The sequence below is a fragment of the Eublepharis macularius genome, chromosome 2, assembly GCF_028583425.1.
Source record: "Eublepharis macularius isolate TG4126 chromosome 2, MPM_Emac_v1.0, whole genome shotgun sequence".
Lineage (NCBI taxonomy): Eukaryota > Metazoa > Chordata > Lepidosauria > Squamata > Eublepharidae > Eublepharis > Eublepharis macularius.
Window position 1 is genome coordinate 153,176,217 of NC_072791.1, and position 25,687 is coordinate 153,201,903.

The window sequence follows — 25,687 nt, forward strand, 5'->3', positions numbered from 1 at the left end:
CATTCTAAATTTTCTGCCAATTTGGATATGACTGCACTAGATTGCTGACTCCTTTGCTTGCCTAGAAGTGTGCCTTGGCTTTTCTTTACTCTTTCTGCATTTTCCTATTGCTTAGGGTTTCCATGTTCCCACTACTTTCTCTGTGGACACATTATTTATTGTCTACCAATAGCCTGTGCATGTTGCTGCAACCTTGGGTTGTGTTTGCCAGTGTGTCAGCCCCTAAACAGACTATGAACATACTGAGGTTTCTCAGAGACAGCCTTATTATTAGATAGGTTTTAGGGTACTGCTAAGGAGAAGACGATTATCATTTATTTACTTCTTGTGCTGTCTGTTTTACTCATTTCCTGATGTTCCACAGATTACCATTGCTGGAAATGGGCAACAAAGTGGTAGTGGTGGTGGGGAGATTTGTGTTACAAAGCTGAACATATGCTCCATAGGTGAAGCTCAGGGAAGAGGTTTCCTTCACACTCAGGGTCCAAGAACATGCACATGAATTCCCACAGAGTATGAACATCTACATACATGTATCCTATTGTCCATAGAGACATGCACACACATAGTACTTCTTTCTCTTCATTGTCAGCATTCATGTGTAGAACTTGCGCAGATCTGTGGCAAGACAGAAGATACTTTGATGAATGGGAGAAAATGGTTGCTCATCTTTGCACTCCTTGCAAGGTTTATCTGCTTCCCCCCCAACCCCCCCCCCCCGAGAGATCTCTAGAACAGATGGGGCCTGGAGATCTCCCAGAATTACATCTGATCTCCAGAAAACAGAGATCAGTTCCACTGAATATAATGACTGCTTTGGAGGGTGTACACTATGGCATTATATCCTGCTGAGGTCCCATCCTTCCTCAAATCCCACTTTCCCAGGCTCCACCCCCTAAATCTCCAAGAATTTCCTATCTCAGAGTTGACATTCCTAAAAAATTGGTGTTTTGAAACTCGTAGTCTTTAAGATGCACAGGAGACACAGGAGAGTGGCCAGGGGAGTGGCCGGCCAGCCTGGTGGGCTGGCCTCCTGTGTGGCACCACCAGGAGTGGCCAGCCCACTCAGGCACCAGGCCTCCTATGGTGCCAGCGAGTGTGTCAGCAAGTGTGGCTAGCCTGCCAGCCCGGCTTCCTATGGCTGCGCTACACTGCCCAGGAGTTCTTCTGAAGAACCTCCTGCTCCAATGAGATAGAGCAGAGTAAGAGTAAGAGAGGCTTTGGGGAAGAAGCAAATGGGCACCAGGAGATTCCCTGAGAGGCACCATGGTGCCTATGGGTGCTTCACTAGGGATTACTGACAGTTTGGTGCTTTCCCTGGTGATATTTTTTTGAGCTTTTCTGTACTGCCTCAACAATTTGCTACTTCTGCTGAGGAATCATTGGTTCAAGGCTCATATGAACCTTCTTTTTGGTACAGCAACTGGAATGGCTGAGGAGACAATGTATATGATTGTTTTTCAGGAGATTTCATTCCTTGTACTTAGATCCTTCTTTTTGGATAGAAAATCGGATATAAATACATTTCTCCTCAAGCATTTATTTACCTGCAACCCCTTTGGGGTCAAGAATCTATCCAGATTCATGATAAGAAACAACAGGAAGAGGAATAGAAAGGATCTCATTAAAAAGGTACATCTCATTGCAAGGATTTAGAACTACCACTGCTCTTTCCACACAATGTTTCTAATTCTGACCATGTGTAAAAGTCCTTTCCCTCACTGTCAGCTCACAAGTACCTGGGATGTATAGCTAAGGGCCACAAAGATAGAGGATGCAGGAAATTAAGAACTGGGAATAATTTTGATGTATTTTTCAGCATTTTGAGAGCTGCTGTAGCATAGTGGTTAAGCGATCGGCCTGCGATTCAGTACTCTGTTGGTTTGACTCCCACTACTGCCATGAGCTCAATAGGTGGTTTTGGGCAAGTCGCTCCTCTCAGACTCAGCTCCCCAGCTATATTGTGCGTATAATAATAACATTTTGTTCACTGTTGTTGTTGTTGTTGTTAGCAATAAATATATTTGGTGGCAGAAACCTGTGTGTGTGGTGCCCTCAAGTCATAGCTGACTTATGGCAACCCCTGGTAGGGTTTTCATGGCAAGAGACCATCAGAAGTGGTTTGTCCATTGCCTGCCTCTGCAGCCCTGGTCTTTGCTGGAGGTCTCCCATCCAGTTATTAACCAAGGCCGACCCTGCTTAGCTTCTGAGATCTGGCTCACCTGAGCTATCCAGGTCAGGTCAGGGGAAGAAACCTAAATAAAGAAAAAATTCTTAATTCTCTGAGGAACTAACTGAGCATCCACTTCAGAAAGTGCAATAATTAATACTGAATTCCCTATGGGAGTACACAGTCAAACTAATGTGGGTTGGTGGGCTAAACTAGGAATCTTGCAGAAAAACCTGCACTGTGTTGTACTCATTTGGCCCCTAGGTGGAGCTGCCTTTGAAGTAATGCGGTTTTATCTTGGCAGTAGTTTTCATTTTCAGTTTTAGTGGTGAAGTGATTATCAGACAATTCTTCGAGACATGTCCAGATGAGAAACAGGCCAGGAGACAGGATGTTCTTTCATTTTGTTTTTTGGGGAGTAGGTAGGAAATAAGTAGCCACAGCAATCCCAAAGGACATATGTTAAAAGATTGCAGGGCCCACAAGAAGTATGTTGGCCACAGCTGGGGAAAACATGTGGTCGGATGCACACTTGATATGGATATTTGACTCATAGCCTTAAAAGAAGTTAGCTTAAAGCAGTCAGGTTTGTAACGTGAGTGTAAAGGCCACGTGGCTGAAATAGTCATTCATGTTAACAAATGCTTGTGCTCCTTTTAGCTTTATGATACATCATATCTATACAAAAAGAGTCCAGTAGCACCTTTAAGATTAACCAATTTTATTGTAGCATAAGCTTTCGAGAATCAAGTTCTCTTCGTCAGATGCATGGTACAGAAACTGGTCAAATATAGAAGAGGAGGGGGGAGGAGGGGAGGAGAGAGAAGATGCAATTATGGGGGGAGAGGGAGGATGCAACCAAAACATTCCTTTGCTAGTAAATGTAAACATCTCCTTTTGGTGTGGGGATTAATTGGCTTGTGTGAGGCTTCAAAGGAGTTTGCCGTGTTGGTTTATAGCAGCAAAACAACCAGACCATCCAATTCCAATGTAGTATAAGCCTTCGATAACCACAGCTCTCCCTGTCAGATGCATCTGACAAAGAGAACATATCTATACATTACATTTCCCCACAGTTCCTCCCTTCCACAAGGGTTGCCAAGATTGGGTTGGGAAATTCCTGGATATTTGGTGGTGTAGCCCAGGCATGGCCGGGTTTGGAGAGGGGAGGGAGTTCAGTGGGATATGATACCATACACTCCACTTCCAAAGCAGCCATTTTCTCCAGGGGAACTGTTCTCTGTAGTCTGGAGATCAGTTAAGGTTGCCAGCTCCAAGTTGGAAAATTCCTGGAGATCTGGGGAGTGAAACCTGGAGAAACCTGGAGAAAGTGGGGTTTAGGGAGGGAAAAGACCTTGGCATGGCATAATTCCATAGAGTCCATCCCCCAGAGTAGCCATTTTCTCCAGGTGAACTGATCTCTCTGGCCTGGAGACCAGTTGTCATTCCGGGAGATCTCCAGCCACTACCTGGAGGCTGGCAACCCTAAGATCAGTTGTAATTCTGAAAGATCTCCATATCCCTACCTTCCAAGGACACTTTCAGGTTCCCCAATAGGAAATCAATTCACAGAAGTGCAATTTGAGACGAAGGTGCTCAAAGAGAATTGGCCCCAGCCTGCCCCTCCCGGCACCATTTTCCCAATCTGAACCACCTGAACTATTTGTCCCACTGGGGACTCCACATGTACTGATGGGATACATTAAAGTTTCCCCACAGGCAAATAGTGCTCCCTGATGGATGTTTTTAAGTTGAGAAAATGGTGCAGGGGAAAGACATAAGCATTCTCTATGCACCACAGTCCCAATCTGAACCAGGCTTCGCATGCCAGCAAACTGAGCTCTCAGCAGGTGATTCTCAAGTGTATGTCTGACTGCCAGTCCTCCTGGTTGGCCCCAGATCTAACCCAAAGAGTGTATATTGTGTACTTAGGTAGTGGCAGCACTTCTCCAGGGCCTCAGGGCCTAATCTCTGCTGTGTGATTTAAATGAAGATGACAGGGATGGGACTGTCTGCATGCAAAGCATGGACTCTACTACCAAGCTATGTCCCCTGAGTGCCTGTGATATGTTTTACATAACAGTGATTAGTGCTGACATTAATAGTGGGAGAGAAGCTCAAAGATGGTTTAAGCTTTATGTGTGAGAATGCCCTATGTCTCACATGCAATGAAGTTTCTAATTAATTTCAGTAGTTCTTATAACCTTCTTAAACATGCTGTGTGTCTGTTGACTTAAAACACCAAACTGATGGCAGTGTAAAACAGTATGTTGATGCAAATAAAAAGTCATTGTGATATTCCTTGCTTTGCCCAGAATTCTGAATGGTCCTTTTGTTTTGTGATACTGTTGTAAGTGAGCCTTATGTATGCCTGCCTGGAGGCTTCAGGATTAGTCCTAGATTTTCCAATCAGCAAGTTATCCACAAGTTATGTGTCATGTGTACTCTGAGCCCTCTGGGAATTTTCCAAATTGTATAGGAAAGATTAACTCCATGGAGCCCAAGTTGGCCAGAATGAGCTCATTCATTTCCTGCTCAAAAAACCACATGGCAATTACATTATGTAACACAAGAAAGTAGGTGGTGGTGTTACGATGACAATAAGGATCATGCATTTAAAATGTTATGAAAATTATTACTGGAGTAGAAGCTGAAGAAGATTAACTGCACTTCCTGTTTGTTCTGGCAGACCCCCCAGTGCGGATAGTGGGGCGCGATGAGTTGCAAACTCAACACAGCTTCCTAGCTTCAGAGGACCTGGTATTATCAGTGACATTGTCTTGCCCTAAAGGGGAGGTGAAGTGGTACAAAGATGGTGAGAAACTGCAGGACACGGACCGTGTGCGATTGGAGCAGGATGGGGCACGCCATTCGCTGGTGATTCTAGGAGGAGAACGCTGTGATGCAGGGGAGTATCTGTGTGACAGTGGTGACGACAGCCTCATTTTCTACGTCAAAGTAGAGGGTAAGGCCTGAACCTGGTGAGAGAGAGAGGAGGAAAGGCCAGCTGTGAGCTATTTCCTCTTTTTAAAAGTACCAATTTTTACTATACAAAAACACAGTTCCTAAAATAGAAAAAGCATAATGTTCCACCTTACAGATTTGTTCAATGCTATTCTAGTAATCTAAATTCTATGGTGAGGAGGATTTGATATGAATATGTCCTCCTACATACAGTTGTAAAAAGTCAACTTGTTCACAATCCTTACATTCCATAGTTTATAAAACCAGTTTCAGACAAAAGGATTTTCTTTGTTTCCCTCTTCTGGCAACTACAGTTCTGGCTGCTATTATCATATCATATCATGTCTTGTTTTAACAGAATCTTGGAGGGATCCTAAAAACATTTTTAAAGAAGATGAAACATTCATATCCTATAATTTTGTTTCTTTTCATGGTTACTTTATGCCAGTGGGGTTTAATTTATTCTCAATCCTCCCACCAATGTGTGTGCAATTGAACTTTATAGTGTTTATTCTTAAAAGCAGTACTTCGGTTGGGCCTTTGAAGCAAATAACCTTTCATCATCCATAGTGACAGGCTGAGCTAGATCTTGTTCCTGTTAGTGTTTATAGCAAGGATTGTGTGTATTTTGTGCTAGAAAAAATTATATTCAAAATTCTGCACCAACAAAAAATGAATTCTACCTCTAGTACTTATTGTGGAAATCAAGAAAATGCACATTTCTTTGTTTATTTTGAATAATTTATTGTGCTTTTTTTGGTCATGGGACCATTTTCAACTACTGTTGAGAGAACTGGATGCTACTGCCTGGTCCATGTGGAAACTTAGGGGTAGTCTGAGTAGACAGTAGTTGTGGCAGAAAAGTAAAAGTTTGTGTGGGGTGGAAGGAAGCCCCTGCTAGGTTGTGTGCAGTGGTGCGGCCTGAAATAGCTGCCCACCTAGAAAAGACACACTGTTCACTCAGTGGACAGCTTGATCCAGACCAAGGAGAGCTGGTTCAAATCATCCTTTCTGCCACAAAATTCACCATTTCTCAGCCTAACTTAGCTCATGGGTAATTGTGAAGACAAAGGGGAGAGGGAGCAGAAAAACCATGTTGCCACCCTGAGTAGCTTGGAAGGAGAACAAGATAAAAATAAAATAAATAAATGTGCTTTCCAATTTGCTTCAATTTGACTTCTCTTGAAGCTCAAGGCTTTCGGTGTGCAAGAACCTGGATTCAAGCCTGCCTTTGATCTGGCCATGGCAACCCCAAAACCTTGGAAAATGCTCAATAGTAGAGCATCACCCCATCTTTGTACACAGAAGGTCTCAGGTGTTCAGTCTTTGGCATATCCAGTTAAAAAGATCTCAGGTACAGGTGCTGGAGAAAGTCTTAGAGAGCAAACTTCAGCTAATGCTAAGCTAGATGGCTCAGTGATAAGGCAGCTTCATATGACAGATCCCACAAGTAAGAGAAGAACTGGCAGTGAGAGCACTCAGGTGTACCAGTCCATCTCTAAGCAAGCTGATGCTCACTGCTCCAGAGTAAATTGCCCTTTGCTTTGTAGAGCAGCTTATGTTTCTTCTGAAGCAAGGTCCATACAAATGTGTTGCTGCTGAGCTTTATAGGACATGCTATTAAAGTGTCCCCCTCCCACAGAACCTGGACATGCTTCATCAAGCAAAATGAGTCTGGCTTTTTGTTTGCTGGGGCAAAAAAGCAACATTCTCCAGATGAAACCCACTCTTGTAGAGTGCTCCTTGGCACTGTCTATCCCATCTGTATGCCTGGCTCATATCTATGCTCAGACGTTGGGGCTTTGTGAGTATCTGACAATGGTAGCAGGTGCCTTTCATTATGACATCTCTCTCCTTTTCTGTGTGTTTCCTAAGAGCCCCCCATCTCCATTGTGGGAAACACAGGGGTGCCAGAATACCACTCCTTGGCAGCTGGAGATGCCCTGGTATTAGCCTGCCAGGTGTCCCTCCCTAGTGCTGCTGTGCGCTGGATGTGGAATGGAGAGGAGATAGTACCCAGCAGACGTCTTCGTATTGAAGCCCATGGAACACACCGGCAACTCACCATATTTGAAACCAAACCAGAAGACTCAGGTTCCTATGTCTGTGATGCAGGCGCTGATCGGATGGTGGCCACACTGGAAGTTGCAGGTGAGACCTACTCAGAGAGCAGACTGGCAGGCTAAGGTTAACATTAAGTGGAAAGTGGGGCTTGCCAGAAATGTTGCTTAACTCACTCTCTGTAGAGCTGAAAAACTATTGTCACATGAATGGCCAAGAATGTGAGACAAGACAGGAAGTTCCTGATTCAATCATCTCCTCAGCCAGGAACTCACGAGTAGAGATGGGCATGAATCGAATTATGACGCCAAAAACGCACAAACCATGCGGGTTCGTGGTTTGTGGAAGCTCGTTTCCACGAACTTCCACGAACTGGTCTACTGGTTCATTTGAGTCGTAAAGGGGCTGTCTAAATGGCCATTTCCCCAGGGAAATGGCCATATAAACTTTTCCTGCAGCTTGCAAGCGGCAGATCCCTTTAAACTATCAGCTGGCAGGCGGAAGGGGGGGGATCCCCCCTTGTCGAATGCCAGCTGATAGTTTAAAGGGACCTGCCGCTTGCAAGCCACAGGACCCTTTAAACTGCCCAAACCCCAACCTCCACCCCCACTGCCCCAGCCCCAGCCCCACACGTACCTTGCCCTGCGGGCCCGTGGCATCCTCCCCCTCCTCCTGTGAGGGGTGGGAAGGCCATTTTTGGCCTCTTCAGCTGCTGTCTGGGCCCACAGGGCGGCAGAGGAGGCCGAAAACGGCCTTCCCACCCCTCAAATGGCCACCGCGGCCATTTGATCTCCCCCGCTGCCTGCTGCCTGCCAACTGATAGTTTAAAGGGACCTGCCGCTTGCGAGGTAGGAAAGGGCCCTTTAAACTGTCAAATACCCCTTTCCCTACTGCTGCTAAGTGGCTGGAAAGGGGCATTTAAACCCCATGAACCACGGACCATGAACTGGTTCGTAAACTGGCCCCAATTTGTGCCAGTTTGTGGTTCCTGGTTTGTGAAAACCCACAAACCACGAACCTCATGGTTCGTTTTTTTTGTGGTTCGTGCCCATCTGTACTCATGAAGTGGCCTAAGGCAAGCCCTTCTATCTCATCCTCAGCCCCCTGTCTGCATTATGGAAATAAATAAAGCCCATTTAGTAAGGGTTGCTGAGATAAAGGGTGTAAAATACTCTGAACACTTTAAAGTGCTATATAAATGCTAAGTACATTTTAATCTAGTAAGAGTAACAGGAGTAAATCAAAGCTGCAGGTAAAGGGCCCTTCTTCAGTGAATGTTAGTTCCAATGTTTGTGGGCCACATTTGGGGGTTTATTATGGAAGAGTGAGCTTTGTTCCTGTCTGCAGGGCCAGAACAACTAGGTCCCAGGCAGGATCAGACAGCAAGTGAAGTGATCAGGCTGTGTCTCTGGTTCCCATTCTGCCAGTCCAATGGTTAAGTTTAACATTGGCTGAGTCCCAGGCGCCACTGCTCCGGCACTTTCTGCCAACAAGTGCTGCCCTCACTGAAAGGAAGAGGGAGACCTTATGGACTGGAGATAGTGCGAGGGGAGCTGGCAAGGCCTGCCCCTAGCAGGACAGGTGTCTCAAAGAGAGGCAAGGAAAGATCCTAAAGGCTTCTGCCAACAAGCTGTGGTGCCAGTAGGCTGCAGCAGTATCCTTTCCAGCGTCTGGGACTGGGCATGATGCCATTTTGGGAAGGAGAGGAAGAAACCAAAGGGCGAATGCAAGATGCCGAGAGAGCTGTACATACTTCTAACATGGCTGGGAATCCCTTCTTGGGCCAAACATTTGGCTTCATTCCTTATCTCACCTCCCTGCTGCGCCTGCAGCAGTTGTGCAATGCCACTAGTGCCCTTACCCTGAAGTATGCTAACCTGTAAAGTGTCATGACTCCTTTACAGCATAAATCCCTACATTGCTTTAAAAACAAATAAATAAAAAACCAGAATTGTTTATCAAGGTGATGCAGATTTTCACCAACACAGCAGTATTTTGTGGCCTGTGTTTATTGAGCAAATTAAAGGAATCTGCTTACGTTTTCTTGTTTTGCATAATTTATTTTGTTCCTGCAAGCTAGGATGAGAGGCAAGGTGCAACTGTGTACCACTAAGAAGTCCTCCCCACTGGCCACTGACCCTCACTTAACCCTTGCTCTGGATTACATTTTACCTGGGACTGTCCACGCACTTTGGAGCCCATCTTTCCTGCCATAACTAAAAGTAAACCCTGCAAACAAATCAATTGTTTTAAAATAAAGCTGCAATTCTTTGTCTATTGAATGCTGCACCACCACAGCATCTTGTGCTTATGTGAGGAGATGGGCCCAGATATTTCAGTGCTGGAAGCTGAAAATCCATGTGGTACCTCTCCCTCCCTTCCCTTTGATTATAAAAGTACAATGATAATGATAATAATTTGCAGTCGAAGGGCTTGGCTCTGCGACTAGGATCTCCTCTTACTGCAATGAACAGCTGTTTATAAAATGTTAATAATTAATTGCAGGAAATTACATACAGAGGTACTAAATTTGTACTAGGCAGTGTTGAGTCTGTCTCTAAATGACACCACCAAATAATTGTTCGAGGAGGAAATCTCTTGGTTGTGGTTGTAATTTAAATAAAGCTTTTTTAAAAATAGCTCCCCCCCCCCCGCCACCAAACTGCATCCGTTTAATGGTACTCCATAATCTGCTGCCTTCTGCTCCCTGCCATATGCTAGTGTTGGTCCTGGTTGCAGAGACTGTCCAAAACACCCTGCCATGCTTACAGGGCTCTCTTTCCTTTCAGCACCCCCTGTGCGCATTGTGAATAAAAATGATGCCCAGGCGCCTTTTGAAGTCCAGGAAGGAGAGAATGTGACATTGGTTGCCCGGCTCTCTCAAGAGAAGGCTTTAGTCCATTGGCTGAAGAACATGCGGCCACTTTATCCTGGGCCACGAGTGACTATTAGCAGTGAGGGGTTGTTGCGCAGCCTCACCATCAGGCAAGCTGAGCCAGGTGACAGCGGCATCTTCAGTTGTGATACGGGAGATGATGAAGTGCATTTCACAATATGTGTGCAAGGTAAGATGGGGCCCTCATCCTCCACACTCAGCCTCCAAGCAGCCTTGTCATTTCAGGACACACACTCTGGCTGGCAAAATACAATGCCAGAATTCTAAACTGGTAGAATGAATTGTACCACTTCAGAATGCAGGTGGGGAAATACTACTTATGTGTTCCTACACATAAAACGCTCCCTCAAGTAGAACATCAGCACATCAGAGACCATGTTTCTAGCCCAACCTGCTCTCATAAGAACATAAATACAGCCTGCTGGATCAGACCTGAGGGCTATCTAGTCTAGCATCCTCTCTCTCACACTGACCAACCAGTTGCACTAGAAGGCCAGCAAACAGATGTTGCCTCCTGGCTCTGAAATGCAGAGGTTTTAGTCATCATGGCTAGTAGCCACTGATAGAGCTATCCTCCATAGATCTGTCTAATCCCCTTTTCAAGCTTGTGGCTATCAGTACCTCCACTGGCACTGAATTCCACAATTTAATTATTCATTGAATAAAGAAGTATTTCCTTTTGTTTGTCCTATACTTATTACCCATCAACTTCATTGGGTGCCCCCTAATTCTAGTATTATGGGGCAGGGAGAAAAAGCTTACTCTATCCATTTTCTCCACCCTATCTTATAAGCTTGTCATGCCCGCCCACCCACCCCCAGTCATCTCTTTTTAAAACTGAACAGTCCAAGAATCTTTGGCCTTTCCTTATAGGAAAGGTGTTCCAACCTCTTAATCTTCTTGGTTGTTCTCTTCTTTTTTCCAACTCTGAAATGTCCTTTTTGAGATACTGTGACCAAAACTGCACACAGTATTCCAAATGAGGCTGCACCATGGCTCTATACAAGTCCATTACAATAACTGCCATTTTATTCTCAACCCCTTTCATAACAATCCCCAGCATGGAGTTGGCCATTTTCACCACTGCTACACTCCTAGTCAGCATTTTCATTGAGCTATCCACTATAACCCCAAGTTTATTTTCAGTCTTTTGTGCAGTCCCACATGGGATTGTGCACGCACTGGCCTCCTGATCAATAGGTTTCTGTAGCTTTAAATCTGTAAAGGGGACACCCTCCCTTACCAGAACACCTGCAGGGCTGTTTCCCACCCAAACAGCCCACACTCTGGGAGGAGCAGAGCCTATTCCCTCAGTTGCTTTTTTATCACTGGTCAGAGAGGAACAGTCATAGTGTGCTTGCCATTTCAGGTCTCTCTGCGTCTTCTTAAGAGAGGGAGAGAAAATCCATGCCATCATGGCTGATAAAGCCTTATTTAAGAAGTGTATGCAATGTGGAACCAAAATGACAGACAGACAAGCATTCTCCCTGTTTCATTTGCCTTGGAGAAGGACATAACGTTAGGGCATGTAGGCATTGTCAGGTCTTTATGCCCAGGGCCCGTGCAGAAATGGCTACATGTCTCAAAGCAGTCTTATGGGAGAGGGTCCTCTCCAGCTCCAGCAGCCCAGTAGCAATGCCATCTACCTTGATGGCACTTACAGACCACTCAGATCTGATGCAGTAGGGAATATAGAATGCAAGTGCCCTTGATCTTCACAATCCGACTTGGTTTTCACCATTCTGAATAATTTGGTATAATCTACAAAGTTGGCTACTACACTGCTCATCCCCAATTCCAAATCATTTATGAACAAATTAAACAGCAATGATCCTTGTGGTGCACTGCTGCTCACTTGCCTCCATGGTGAGGACTGTCCTGTTGTTTAACAAATACTTAATCCATGAAAGGACTTGACCCATGACTCTCAGCTTACTCAGGAGTCTTTGATGAGGCACCTTGCAAAATGCTTTTGGTAGTCTAAGTATATAATGTCTTTGGGAATCACCTTTATCCACATGTATGTTAAACAGCTCAAATAACTAGAAAAAGGTTGGCAAGGCAGAACTTTAGTTAGTTTTCTGTTGGCCAGGATAATTTTTGTTTTCCATAGGAGAGCATTAAAAAAAATGCACACCCCCCCCCCCGCAGTCTGTTGTGGTGACCACCTTATCCTGTTGCATGAATCAATAGTGCCTCAGATAGGGAAATGGGAGAAGTTCTTGGCAATAAATATTTCTGCATCTCCATCTCCATTGTTTTTCTGAGAGACTGCAGCCAGGGCAACACTCTTGATTCTGTGACATAAATTTGTGCAGGTGGCTCTGGGACCTATGGGAAGGAGTGCAAGCAAAGGATGAGGAATCCAGAGAGGTGGGTGGAGCATATGAGGCACCATGAGAGGAGCAGCATCTATTTAGTCCTCAGAATGGCCTTGTGTGTCCCAAAGTGCTATTTGTGAACTATGTGGCCCCAAAGCTGGGACTTCTCTGTAGTGGAGCAGAAAGGAAACTCACAGGAAACAACTTCAACAGTAATGGTGTAGGGTGGGGATAACTTGAAAGTCCCCTTCCTTCTTTCCTCACATATCATTTTCCGTATTTCTTTTGCTTCTTTCTTTCTGCCAGAGGCCCCAGTGCTGTTTGTGCCGAAGCATCCAGAGCATCCAGAGAAGGTGCTGGTACTGGAGGGGGGCAGTGCAGTGCTCTCAGCCATTGTCTCCAAAGAGCTGGCTGTGGTGAACTGGGAGGGCCCTCAAGGGGTCTTGGTGGCAGGGGAACACTGCCAGCTACGCAGAGAGGGCCGGGTGCACAGCCTCCTGCTTAGCAATGTGAGCAAGGCCGATGCCGGCGAGTATCTATGCTGCTCCCATCATGACAAGATGCATTTCGAGCTTAGCGTCAAAGGTGAGCGGTCTGTGGTGGGGAACATGGGAGGCAATGGATATACATCAGGGGTCTATAGTGGGTGTAGAAGGCATTGATGGGGAAGGAATATTAGACTCTGTATGGCTGGGATCCTCAACCTTTTTGAGCCTGTGGGCAAATTTGGAAGTGTGTTGGGCACAGCAACAAAATGGCTGCCATGAAATGGCTGCTAAAGAAGGTGGAGCCAGCCACAAAATAGCTGCTACAGTTTACCTTCAGTCACACAGTGAATTTTCTTGTACTGTGGAAGCAGTTTCTGCCAAAGCAATGTTTTTAAAAATCTGCACAGCCTATCAATACCCCAATGGCCAATCTGAAGCAATACTTTGCAAAAGCTTCACCTGGTCATGCTTATTTTCTAAACAAATCTTGGCAGGCACCACAAAAGGTGTTAGTGGGCTCAGTTGTGCCCACAAGCACCATGTTGGGGACCCCTATGGTATGGAATAAGGCTGCTTTGCTTTTAGCGGATATTTTGAAGAGAGAATTTTGCAGTTGTGGCTTCTGCCTTAAGTGACAGCCAAGAGTTGAGCCTTTGCCATCAGCGAGGTCGTTTTGGTGGGAAACTCACGGCTGTTCTAGGGCCTGTCTGAGATGGAATCCATCTGTCCTTGAAAGATCAAGTTCATAGTTTGGAGTTGATCCTGAGCCCCATTTAGCTCTTGGGTTTTCTTGAGTTGGTAGTGACCTAGAGACAGTGCTTCAGTAGATTTGCTAATTGGGGCTTCTATTAGCGGAGATTTTGCTACTGATATCTGTACTGAAGTATCCTGTAGATTAGACGACTGTAATGTACTTTACATGAAGCTGCCCAATAATTAGGATTTCAGTTGCTGTAAAATGTTGCAGCCAAATTTTGTCTAGGTGTTAGATGGTAAAACCATATTATACAGTTATTAAAACAACTGCACAGGCTGCCTATACTTTTTCAGGCCAAATTCAAGGTGCCAGCTTTAGCCTATAAAGTCCTAACATCTACTTCATACAAACCTTGCTGATATTTAAGATCAGGTAGAGAGGCCTTGCTTTAAATTCCAGCCTATGGGAAGAATAGAATGCTCTCCATAAATAGCAGGGCTTTTTTAGTGATAGCCTCAATGATCTAGAAAACCTTCCCTTGAGAAATTAATTTAGCTACATCTGTACAGAAGTCTGCAGAAATATTTTTAAAATTTTATATTGGCCTTTAATAGCTTCATTTCCTGTTTCATTATTTTATTGCTGCTATTTTTGTGTTATTAATCTAAATGTACTTTTATCTTTTTATTGCTGTTTTTATTGTTACTTTATTTTCTCGGCTGCATGCCATTTTTGAACTCTGTGAAAAGCAGCTTGGAAACTTTGTAAAATTAATAAAAATGAATCTAGAAGCAGTGATGAGCAGGGAGGAGTCAGGAGAGAAGTGCATGTGTAGCTAGAACATGGCTTGTTATTGTTCTCTTGTTTGGCAATTTCCCTGATCAGGTTAAGGAGTAGCCTGAATTTTCAGCAGTGGGAGCTGCCAAGAGCTATTAGCTATGAAAGCCAAATGGATCATCCATGTGTAAACGGAATAGAGCCCTAATTTCCAAATGCTAGAGACATACAAGGAATTGCCATCACCTTCATGCCTTGCTGGTAAAGTTCCAGAGACATCTGCCTCTGAAGTAGAATCTAGGACTAGATAGGCCTTTGGTCTGATCCGGCATGATAATTCATGTTTTTATTACAATAACAGTAAGTTCTGGCAGTGTACAGGGTTGTTTTTCTTGGGTGCATGTCCTTTTGGATCTCTGCCTTTTTGTTCTCTAGATTGGAATTTGAGCTGTAGAGATGCTGAAATTGATTTTCAAGCCATTGACTTTTACCCCCTTTGGAAGCAGTCTGTATCTTTTGCAAGAAAGTTAAAATCTCTTCTCACAACATTTTCTGTTCCCTAATGCAGCGACTGATACTTTGGCTTGTTGTGTAGCTTGGGACAATCAATTGTACAGTTGCCAAGATGTATGACAGGGAGACTAGTTCCCTGTTCTCAGATGGTGTAATTGGCATACGCAAGGCACAACTGTAGGTTTACTCAATTTTGTTATTTGTTCAGCAGTTTGGAGAACGAATATTAATATATTTGTAAGGACAGGCAACCCTGAAGAAGGAGTGCAAAAGCATCTCCTTCTCATTATAGGGAATGGTTTCCCAGCTCTTTCTAGTTTCTGAGGTTTTAGCAAATCCTGCCATATCTGCAAATGTTTCTTTATTGCAACAGGGCTAGAAATTTAGAAAGAAATGGAATTGTGGTTCTAGGGATTCTTAAGAGGCTTTGAGTTGCAGCATGACCAGGACTTCATTCAGGTTTCCAGACAACTTCCCCCAGACAATGCTAGCGTGGCATTTGTTCTGCTTGTTCTCTGCAGCTGCTCTCTTCTTTGCTCTCCTCAGAGCTGCCGGTGAAGTTTGTCCGGGGTCTCTCAGATGTGTCAGCTCTGCAGGGGGACATGGTGCTGTTCTGGTGTGAACTGTGCAAAACCAAGGGTGATGTATTGTGGCTGAAGGATGGTCAGGAGCTGGCACCAAATGAGCGCCTGGAAATCCGGGTAGAGGGAAGAGAGCGTTCTTTGACCCTGAGCCATGTGAGGCCTGAGGATGCTGGCGAGTATTCATGTGAGAGCAAGGATGATCGCACCCTGGCCGTCCTCACAGTACAGAGTGAGTCCTAGTATCATTCGTGTTACAGTCCTCTGATTCCAGTAGCCTATGTCAATAACCCTCTAGGCATCATTGGAGCGGGTGGGAGGACTGAGGATGCAACATGGGGCAGGTACCATGTGTGCCCTTTCCTTCATAAAGCTGAACAATGCTGGCAGAGGGAGGCAGGCATATGGGGTCCTACCTGGATAATATCTGTAAATGTTCTGTGTGGGGCTACCGGTCACTTAGGCTGGCGGGGAATTGTGCAAACACGCATCTGAGGTAAACAGGAAGAGCCCAATACAGACCAAACCCTTTCCCCCCAGTCCCCAGGTTAGTGGAGATCATTTCCGAGCTGCACAACTTAACAGTGTTGGAGGGGGACGATGCTACCTTCAAAGTCGTGATATCTCCAGACAACGTGACCCTGAAGTGGCAGCTGAATGGCCAGGAGGTGGTTCCCAGTGAACGATTTGTCACAACGAGAAATGGGCTGTGCCATACCCTCACCATACGACAGTGTCGGCTGAGCGACAGTGGCACCGTAACCGTCAGTGCAGAAGGCCTGGTGAGCACAGCCAGGTTGAGTGTACAAGGCAAGTAAGAGGCTAGGCAACACCAGACACATGGCTTGAGGATGGTCATGGGGAGCTCTGCTAATGGGGGCTGTCCATGAAGTACTCAGTGGAGGCACATGGGCATCCACAAGTCTTCACCATGTACAATGTCATACTCTCAGACCAAACACAGAATGTGGCTACCAAGTTTAGAGTCAGCCAAAAGCAGGGTGGTGTCTACTCTGTGCCCTCCCAACCTCAGTTCTGAATTCTGCACACAAAAAAATCAGATTATGTGATCTGGTGGTGGAAAGTGCCATAAGGTCATAGCTGATGTCTGGCAACCCCTGCTGGGGGTTTCAACGCAAGAGACTAACAGAGCTGGTTTGCCATTGCCTGCCTCTGTAACCCTGGACTTCTTTGGAGGTCTCCCATCCAATTACTAACCAAGGCTGACCCTGCTTAGCTTCCAAAATTTGATGAGATCAGACTTGCCTGGGTTATCCAGGTCAGGGCTATGTGATCTGATGAAATTAAAATGAATTAAAAATTAAATTAAAAATAATTTCCTATATTTGCCTATTTGACATGATTCAACCTTCTGCTTTAGTCATGAAAGACAAATTACTAGAATGTACTGGAAATCCTCCTTTTATTCTACTTTTGTCCAGTGCTGCACATACATCCTTTGTCTCCACACCCGTATTGGTGTTGAACTTATGAAAAATGAAAGCTAAGCTTCTTGAGTTGCTGAATTCTGAAGGCAGAACCAAATTCTGTGCTTGAAAAAATATGAAATATGCCTAGCCTTGTGTATAATGATTATCATACAGGAGTTAACAAATCCAGTGTTCCCTCTATACAGAGAGCCAGAGGTCAAGGACGGGGTGGTGTTTGGGAAAGGAAAGGTGGCCTACAGAAGACCAATCCCTTGGTGTTTCTTCCTGCAGAGGCTCAGGTGCTGTTTGTGCAGACACTGCGTGACTTGATGGTGGAGGAGGGTCAGGACGTGCACTTGGAAGTGAAGCTAAGCTTGGAGAATGCTGAAGTGCAGTGGATGAAGCAGGGCATCCTGCTCCAGCCATCCATCAAATACTCTATGGAGGCACATGGACATCAGCGAGCCCTCACCATTCACAATGCTGAACTCTCCGACCGAGGCACCTACCGTTGTGAGAGCCTGCATGACCGCACCCAAGCCAGGCTGAATGTGGAACGTATGTGTCAACCTCTGGTTTCTTTCCTATCCTATCTGTTGTATGTTGGAAGTCCCTTTGGCAGCAACAGTGACCCTTCTTTGTTCTTTACAGCAGATGGCTCTTTCTTGGTGTTAAATGTTAAGCACTAGTAATACTTCCCCAAAGGTTGTATGGCTCCAGCCAGAATGGAATGCCCATTTCTAGGCTAGGTAGGGAAGGATCCTCCATGGGAGTGAGAGGTGTATGTTGGGGCATTCCTAGGGCACTGCATCCTTTGGGAAGGGAATGTAGACCTTATACTATTCCTGTCCACCTGCCATTCTTCCTGGAGAGCAGATCACTTTCCCTTTGAAAATGGATCCTGTGCTGAACTCTTGCTCTTCCATTCCCCCCATTATAGCCCGAAAAGTGATGGTGAGGAAACCACTATCGGATGTGGAGACTGTCGAAAAGGAAACTGTGACATTTGAGCTTGAACTGTCACACGCCAATGTGCCTGGGGTATGGACACGTGATGGAATCCGTATGAAGCCCAGCTCCACCTGCCGAGTGAGCGCCATAGGCTGTGTGCATAGTCTGACACTGATGGGGCTCACTCTAGATGATTCGGGTAGTGTGGCCTTCACTGCTGACACTGTGCGGAGCAGCGCCCGTCTTGTGGTCCAAGGTACTGGGGCGGGGTAGGGCAGTACCTGCCTAAAGGACTAATTGATTCTGTTGGATGAGAACTACTTGCTTGTACATATAGTGAGTCAGGAATGGGTGGAAGGGGAGAAACTATGGAAAAGAGAGATGGCTGCTGCTGATTTCTGGCATGAGTCTGCCTTCATTTATGCATTTGTTTGGGGTTGGAGCCCTTGTATTGTGGGCCATCTGCCCTGAACTGCAGTGCTGATACTACCTGCTGCTCGGTTGCACCCTTGCATCTGGGGTTTTCAACAGCTGAGCAAAACAATAATGCACTGCCTCAAATTCCACTACCCCCCCCCCCACCCAGCGCTGAAGTGCTAGTGTTCCCTGAATGGGCACCTGCCTCTGTCTCTGTCCATGTCCCTGCAGAGCCGCCAGTCACTATGCTGCGCTTTCCCCAGGATATGGGCATTCCTGAGACAGGCTCAGCCACCTTTGAGTGTGAGCTGTCCAGGCCTCTGGCCGAGGTGAAGTGGTACAAGGTGAGAGTGCTACCCCCTGCACTTCCCTCCCTTATCTTCCCTGAATCTCCCCCATTCTTTTGAGAACAACGGTTCTCATTCTTCCTTTCATTTTGAAAGAGTGAACCAACATGATTGGTTTGCATGTCTCAGTCAACGCCACCCGCCCCATTTGTGCCCTAGGCAAACCTGACAGTGGCACTCAACCCAGTGCTTTCCTGCTTTCCCTTTCCTCCTGCCCTGATCATCTGTTAATCAATCTTTGTGTTCCTGGCTATCATAGGATGGGGAGGCGATCCAGATAGGACCCAACTGTCGCATGTACTCAGTGGGTCGCCGGCGCCTCTTGCAGATTAACCATTGTAGTCTTGAGGATGCAGGCGAATACATGTGTGATGCTGGTGACTGTTGTGCCTCTGCCAGCCTGCGTGTTTTTGGTAGGTATGGCTTGTTTGATACAGGAGCAGAGCTAGGGAAGGGCGGGGTTTAGCTGGGACTGGGCCATATAAATTGCCCTTCAGCCTTTTATTCCCGGGTGTCTGCTGGCCTCTTCCATATGTTGTAGTGTCTTCTCCTGCTTCTCTGACAGCTGCTTCTCTTGCTATGGAGGTGGGCTGTTGATCACTGGCACTGCTATGAGTCACAGTTTTGTTCTTGAAGCTTGTACAACTTGTACAGGAAGCTAGGTTTAGCATAAACATTCTTTTAAAAAACTTTAAGAACATTTCAGCGAGGGAAGAACATGCCCAGGAACGGAAGGCTGTGGAATCTCTGCCCTTAAAAGCTTTCAAGAAAATATTTGACAGTCCACTGTAAAGACTGTTTTTTAAAAAAAGCACAGGATTGCCAAAGACTATAAACTCGATGATTATGATCCCTTCCAATTCTGTGGCGGGAGGGGTTAGAAAGCAGGCTGCCCAGGAAATGATGAGGAGAAATCATCATGTCTAACTTCTCAGGGCTTAATATAAGACAAGAAATAATCTGTTTTTATGTCGTGCCCTGGGACATGAGGGGCCAGAAAGCCTCTAAGCATTTGCAGAGGATGTTTCTTTCTTACAACTGAGAAAAGGCAGTCAGCCCTCCCCTCATCCTCCATCTGGAATGAGGGGGAATGACTTCCAAACCAGTGTAATGTTGCAGCATGTTACTCTCCAAACAACTCTGATTTTAGAATTAAGCATTGCACATCTTGTCTGAAAAGGTTAGACGTGTGTCTGCTCCCAACACTTACACTCCACAAACATACACTGGCATTCTATGGGAACCCTGGGAGCTGTATTCTGTGATGGGGGCAAGGAATCTCTTCTAGCTGTCTTACAAACCCATAATTTTCAATATTATCTGGGTTAAGTCATGATGGTTAAAGTAGTAAAAAACCACCAAAAGTTTGTAGTATAGACACTGTGTGGCTTGATGATTGAGAAGCTCCATTGAGCTTGACAGAGATGGGAGTGATTAGCTGTTCAGGAAGTGCTTAAATAGCTTTTTTAAAGGGTTAGGCAAATAGAAGCTAAATCTCTAAGTGGCTATTAGCCACGATAGCCAAAAGGAACTTCCATGCTCAGGCACAGTATACCTGTGAATAACAGATGCTGGGAGCAAACCACAGAGGAGGGCTGTTGCCTTGATTTTTTACTTATGGACTTCTGGGAAGCATTTGGCTGTCCACTGTTGGCAGCAAGATGCTGAACTTCACTTCATCCAGTAGCGCTCTTCTTAGAGGCTATCTTTACTTGTTTTTATTCATGAGCTCCAAACCATGGCTGGAAATTATTGGGAAAGACATGTTGGTAAGAGGGATGTATCTGTTAGGTCCAGTGATGACTGGAGATTGTTCCTTGATTAGCACTAGAGACTGATCAGATTTAATGTCCTAAACTGGATCTTTGTGAGTCCCTATGTTGCCCGTAGGAAATCCTGAGTCCCAACTCCATGACTGTTTCCCTCTCTGTAGAACGTCAAGTTCAGATTGTGCGAGAACTGGAAGATGTGCGTGTTCGGGAGAACGAAAATGCTGTCTTCATGTGTGAGGTGTCACTTGAGGAAGTGAAAGGTGAATGGTTCCTGAATGGAGAAAGAATCAAAGTAACCAGCACAGTGAAAATAAGGCAGGAAGGTAAGTGATGGTAGTGGGTACTACGTCTTTATCTAATTTGTCTAGGATTCTCCCATGTTATGATAAGCAGGAACTGCAGCTGCTCAAAACAGATGGAAAGTCCAGTGAGAGATGACTTACAGTGCAATCCTGAGAAGAGTTATTCCAGTCTAAATCCACTGATTTCAATGAGATTAGACTGGAGTAACTTTTCTTAGGATTGCACTGCCAGGATCCAGAAAGGGTGACCTAAAGTGCAATTTTGATTTAAGGGTCTTCTCTTCCTCATCATATTCTGTGTCTTCTTCTGAGGGGTCTTCTTCCTGCGTTCCCAGTTGTTTCTGCTTAGAGTATAGATAGATATAACCTATATGGAGCAGTGGTGACACTTAGCAAATGGCTTCACCACATTCAACACAAATATACCTTTTTCTTTTCTGGGATGAACTTAAGAAAACTGGTTCTACAAGATAGTTTCAGGCAGGTAGCAGTGTTGGTCTGCAACAGAACAGCAGGAATTGAGTCCGGTGACACCTTAGAGACTAACAAGATTTCCAGGAGTATAAGCTTTTGAGAGTCAAAGTTCTCTTCTTCAGATAAGAGGAGAAAGGCACCACATTCAGCCTCATGGAGTGGAAATCTATCAAACTCATGAAAAAAATTGCACAGGTACAAGCTGATATTATCTTTCTCAACCAAATGCAGAAGACAGGATTTTAGACCTAAGGGACTGAAAATAAAAACTCCACTACAAACCTCTTATCCTACACACTATGGGGAAAATTTGTGCCATGCTTTCTCCAAGCAACTACTTAAACATCTAAACAGTGCCTTGTGCTGCAAGCAGGAACAGATCAATGAGAACCTCTCTGAACTGAAGATCTCCGTAAGGAGTCAACTAGTTACCAGGATTTTTGCAAAAGAAAGCAAGCCGTCTACAACTCACAATTCCTCTCTATGAAGAAACAGAAAGTCAAGAAATTGTCTAGCCTCATGACAGCTGCAGTTAACAGAAACAACTCCTCCAGCAATATTGTCAACCTTTTGCTGCACTCTCAGCCCAGCAGAGGAATCTGTTCTTTCACAAGGACTATCTTTCTGCCCCACTAAACCTACACAGACGATACAGTTCTGTGGGACTTGGAGGCCTTTTTTCACTATCTGCAGCTGAAGGAGTACTTTCATCAAGCCTCGAAACAGAACAGGGATGGATGGGCATCATCTTTACAACACAATTCACAATCTATTGATGACCAACTGCCATCTCTCCAATCCTCTGATGAACGACACATTGACCACCAATTGCCACCCACCCAATGCTACAGGAACAAAGACTCTACATGGACTCCCCCAGTGGTTGCACTACTACATTAGATCCCTACATAGAATGCGTTTGCCATTAAGCCCCAATTGATTTGATCGAGAAAAATCATCTCCCACAACACAACTTCACCCTTGCTGAAAGAAATGCTATAAACAGCCTCAGGAACAATCCAGACATCATCATTAAATAAGCTGACAAAGGGGAGGCAGATGTCATGATGGACAAATCTGACTACATTCAGGAGGCTGAAAGACAACTACTACTTTCTACAAACGATTAACCTCAGACCCCGTTCTGGAATACTAAAGAGAACTAAAGAGGATTTTAATGGAATTACCCACAAACATACAGGAGCAAATCTATATGGACACACCACAGGAACCTCGGCCAGGCACTTCCTATCTTCTGCCTAAAATATGCACGCCTGGCAGTGCAGGATGTCTTATTGTCTTGTGCGTAGGCACCATCACTGTTGGGGTGTTCGGATACACGTATTCTCAGACCCTATGTCATTAATGCCCCCAGTTACATGCAAGACACCACAGATTTCCTGAGAAAAATACAACCTGTTAGCAACACTATTTTGGCCACCATAGATATTGAGCCTCTATACACAAACGTCCTGACAAAGGTACACCATTTCTGACAATACCACAGATGACCTCACTATCAAGCTCTGCCAGTTTGTCCTCACCCACAACTGCTTCAGACTTGATGAAGATTTATTCCTTCAGATCGATGATACAACCTTGGGCACTTGCAAGGCACCATAGTATGCCAACATTTTGGCATATTTGGAGCAGTGCATTCTCAGCTCCCACCTGCTAACACCTCTCCTGTAATTTAGATTTATTGATGACATTTTATCATATGGGCACATGGGGAAAAAACACTGGAGGAATTTCCTCAGGACTTCAGCAACTTCCACCCCACCATCAGTTTGACCATGAATCAATCTATACAGGAAGCACATTTTCTAGGCACCACTGTACAAATATATGACAGAAGCTTAAGAACCTCCTTATACAGGAAACCTGCTGTTCAGCAAACATATCTACCCACCTTCCATCATCATCTTAAACACACCAAATAATCTATTATCTGCAGCTAGGCTCTACCTTACAGCCGCATCAGTTCCAATCCCTCTTACATAGATTCTCATCTGCAAGATCTGCAGCAGTCATTTTTGGAATTACAAAACCATCTTCAAGTAGTAAGGAAACAGATCAGCAAAGCTAGAAGGATACCAAGGGATAACCTGCTATAAGATAGGCCCAAACAAAACAGCAATAGAATGCCACTGATGGTCACATACAGCTCTCAGCTCAAACAATTCCGTGCATTGTTACTGGCATGCAACCTATGTTGGACCATTATACTTTTCTCTCACAAGTGTTGAGAGGCAAACCCTTTTTTGCCCACAGACAGCCCCCTAATCACAAACAACTTCTCACCCACAATAATGTACTTCCTAACACAGACACAGACTCTGGGACCAGGGCCTGTACTAAACCTAGCTGCCAACTCTGTCCCCATATTTACTCCAACAACAGAATCAGTGGACCTAACAGCACCGGTTATACCATTTCAGGTTCATTCACATTCATCTCCCAATGTTATATATGCTATCAAGTGTCCCAACAATGTCCTTACACTCTTTACATTGGACAACAGGCCAGTCCCTACGCAAAAGAATAAATGGACATAAATCTACCACTAAAAATCACAACACTCAAAAACCAGTGGGAGAACATGTTAATCTTCCAGGACATTCCATTGCTGATCTAAAAGCGGGCTGTCCTCAAACAAAGAAGCTTCAGGGGCAGATTGCAATGTGAGATGGATGAAGCTGCATTAACTCACAACTTCATAACAATGGACACCTCCCCCCACCCCTGGGCTGAATAGAGACATATAGTGAGTCAGGAGCAGGTGATAATTTCTGCTCTAATCTAGCTGCGCTGTCTTTATATCCTGACTCTCTGCTTTGCTTCACCCCTCCCGCCTCCTGACTTGGATATAAAAGCTAGGGATCTCCACTCCTCCCCATATCTGAAGAAGAGAGCTTTGACTTTTGAAAGCTTATAACATGAAAATCTTGTTGGTCTCTGAAGTGCCACTGGACTCAAAACCTGGTTCAATAAAGTTTTAGCACAGTCAGGTTAAACAGGGGCATGGTAAGCTGTGGAGGGCACCTGCTGATTTACCAGCTTGACATTACTGATACAACTCCTCTTGGCAGCTCATAGTTTTGCAAGGTTTAAAAATGTTTATGATTTAGGGGATAGGTAGGTTAGGGGGAAGGACGGACTGATATGTAAGCGAACCCGCTGAAGGGAAAAAAAAGATGAAGCAGGACTTACGGCTGATCCCACATTCCAGTTGCAGGAACTTCTGCCTGCAAACAAAGGTGCAAAGTAGCGCTAACACTGTGGGTGGAGAACCTGCTGTGATGGCTCTAAAAATATGAAGTGTGTCTTCACACTGAGCGCCTGGACTTCCCTTAGAAGAGAACAAAAGAAATGCTTTTTTTGTTCTGTGTCAGAATAACGCTGGCCCAAGTCCAGCATCAGCGGCTTGATATCTCACCCTCTGTAAATGCCTGGAGATGGGATACCCTTACTAATCATGTGAGATAGCTTTGCTGTAGCTTGCAGTGGGATGTTTTATTCACAGTTCAAGGGAAAGATATATTCAGCACTAGAAAAGGAATTCACAGGAATTATGTAAGAAGGTATGCACAATGGTAGACTCTTCAAAGCATTTTAAAAATTGTGAGGGGAGGAATGAAAGTAAACTTAATGACTCATTACAGTTTAAGCATTTTTCTGTTCCACTGATTTCATAAAACTATTTCATTGGAATAGATGGCCAGATCATTCCACAATGCATGTTTGTACTTGCTTTGGTTTTTAAAGGTCACACAGTGGCAGGAGTTGGGAACTTGGGTCAGTTGTCACAGGCACCGTCCAATTACCTGAATAACTGCAGATCACAAATGTGTTTTCTGAGCAAATGAACAGTGTGGTTTAAATTACTGGGAAACTGCAGCAGAAGCTCTGTTTTGTGAAAAGATGTCTGGAGCATATGCAATAATTCTATTTCTGATGCTGAAAAGATTGTGGGAAAAGGCAATCTTTAGTTTTCTTAATGAGCAGCATAGCAGATACACACAGTGCTTTCGCCCACCATCCCAGCCACTGCCTTATGTTTCCTGGATTAAATTCTGCTCCCTATCCTCCTAGGATTTGTAGTGAAACCTCACAAGTCCCTCATAAGCATATCGATCATCTCTCATTGCTTTCTTCACCAGGGGCCCGACACTTCTTGCTTCTATGCTGCGTCCGTCCTGAGGATGCAGGGCAAATCCGCTTTATAGCCAAGGCTGCTACTTCGGAAGCCCATCTGGAAGTGGAGGGTAAGAGCTTTACAGATGACCTTCAGCCTCAGCTAGTGCAATTGAGCCAGGGTAAGAGAAAAGAGAGGGAAAGAGGTTGACCCTGGGTATTAGTAGGTAGGTATCAATTTAAAGGAACACTTTATGAACAAAAGATATTTGTGGGGATGGAAATTATGGCAAGGTTGCATTTTTGGTTGGCAGCTGACATGACGTATGTTACATACATATGCTGGCATTAAAAGTTTCAGCAGGATGATTTAAGATGTGCAAGTGTGG

General features: G+C 44.9%; 1 protein-coding gene across 1 annotated transcript in view; it reads left to right on the forward strand.

Annotated features, from left to right (window-relative positions):
• The window catches only part of OBSL1 (obscurin like cytoskeletal adaptor 1), a 59,215-nt gene that overhangs the window by 30,604 nt on the left and 2,924 nt on the right, over positions 1 to 25,687 (forward strand). The window contains exons 14-25 of the mRNA XM_054970083.1: positions 4,860 to 5,135; positions 7,010 to 7,285; positions 9,985 to 10,260; positions 12,719 to 12,997; positions 15,434 to 15,700; positions 16,009 to 16,278; positions 17,190 to 17,456; positions 17,839 to 18,105; positions 18,498 to 18,610; positions 18,873 to 19,026; positions 20,547 to 20,708; positions 25,325 to 25,429. Coding sequence (XP_054826058.1) covers positions 4,860 to 5,135; positions 7,010 to 7,285; positions 9,985 to 10,260; positions 12,719 to 12,997; positions 15,434 to 15,700; positions 16,009 to 16,278; positions 17,190 to 17,456; positions 17,839 to 18,105; positions 18,498 to 18,610; positions 18,873 to 19,026; positions 20,547 to 20,708; positions 25,325 to 25,429 — 2,712 coding nt within the window. The remainder of the gene's footprint in view (positions 1 to 4,859; positions 5,136 to 7,009; positions 7,286 to 9,984; positions 10,261 to 12,718; positions 12,998 to 15,433; positions 15,701 to 16,008; positions 16,279 to 17,189; positions 17,457 to 17,838; positions 18,106 to 18,497; positions 18,611 to 18,872; positions 19,027 to 20,546; positions 20,709 to 25,324; positions 25,430 to 25,687) is intronic.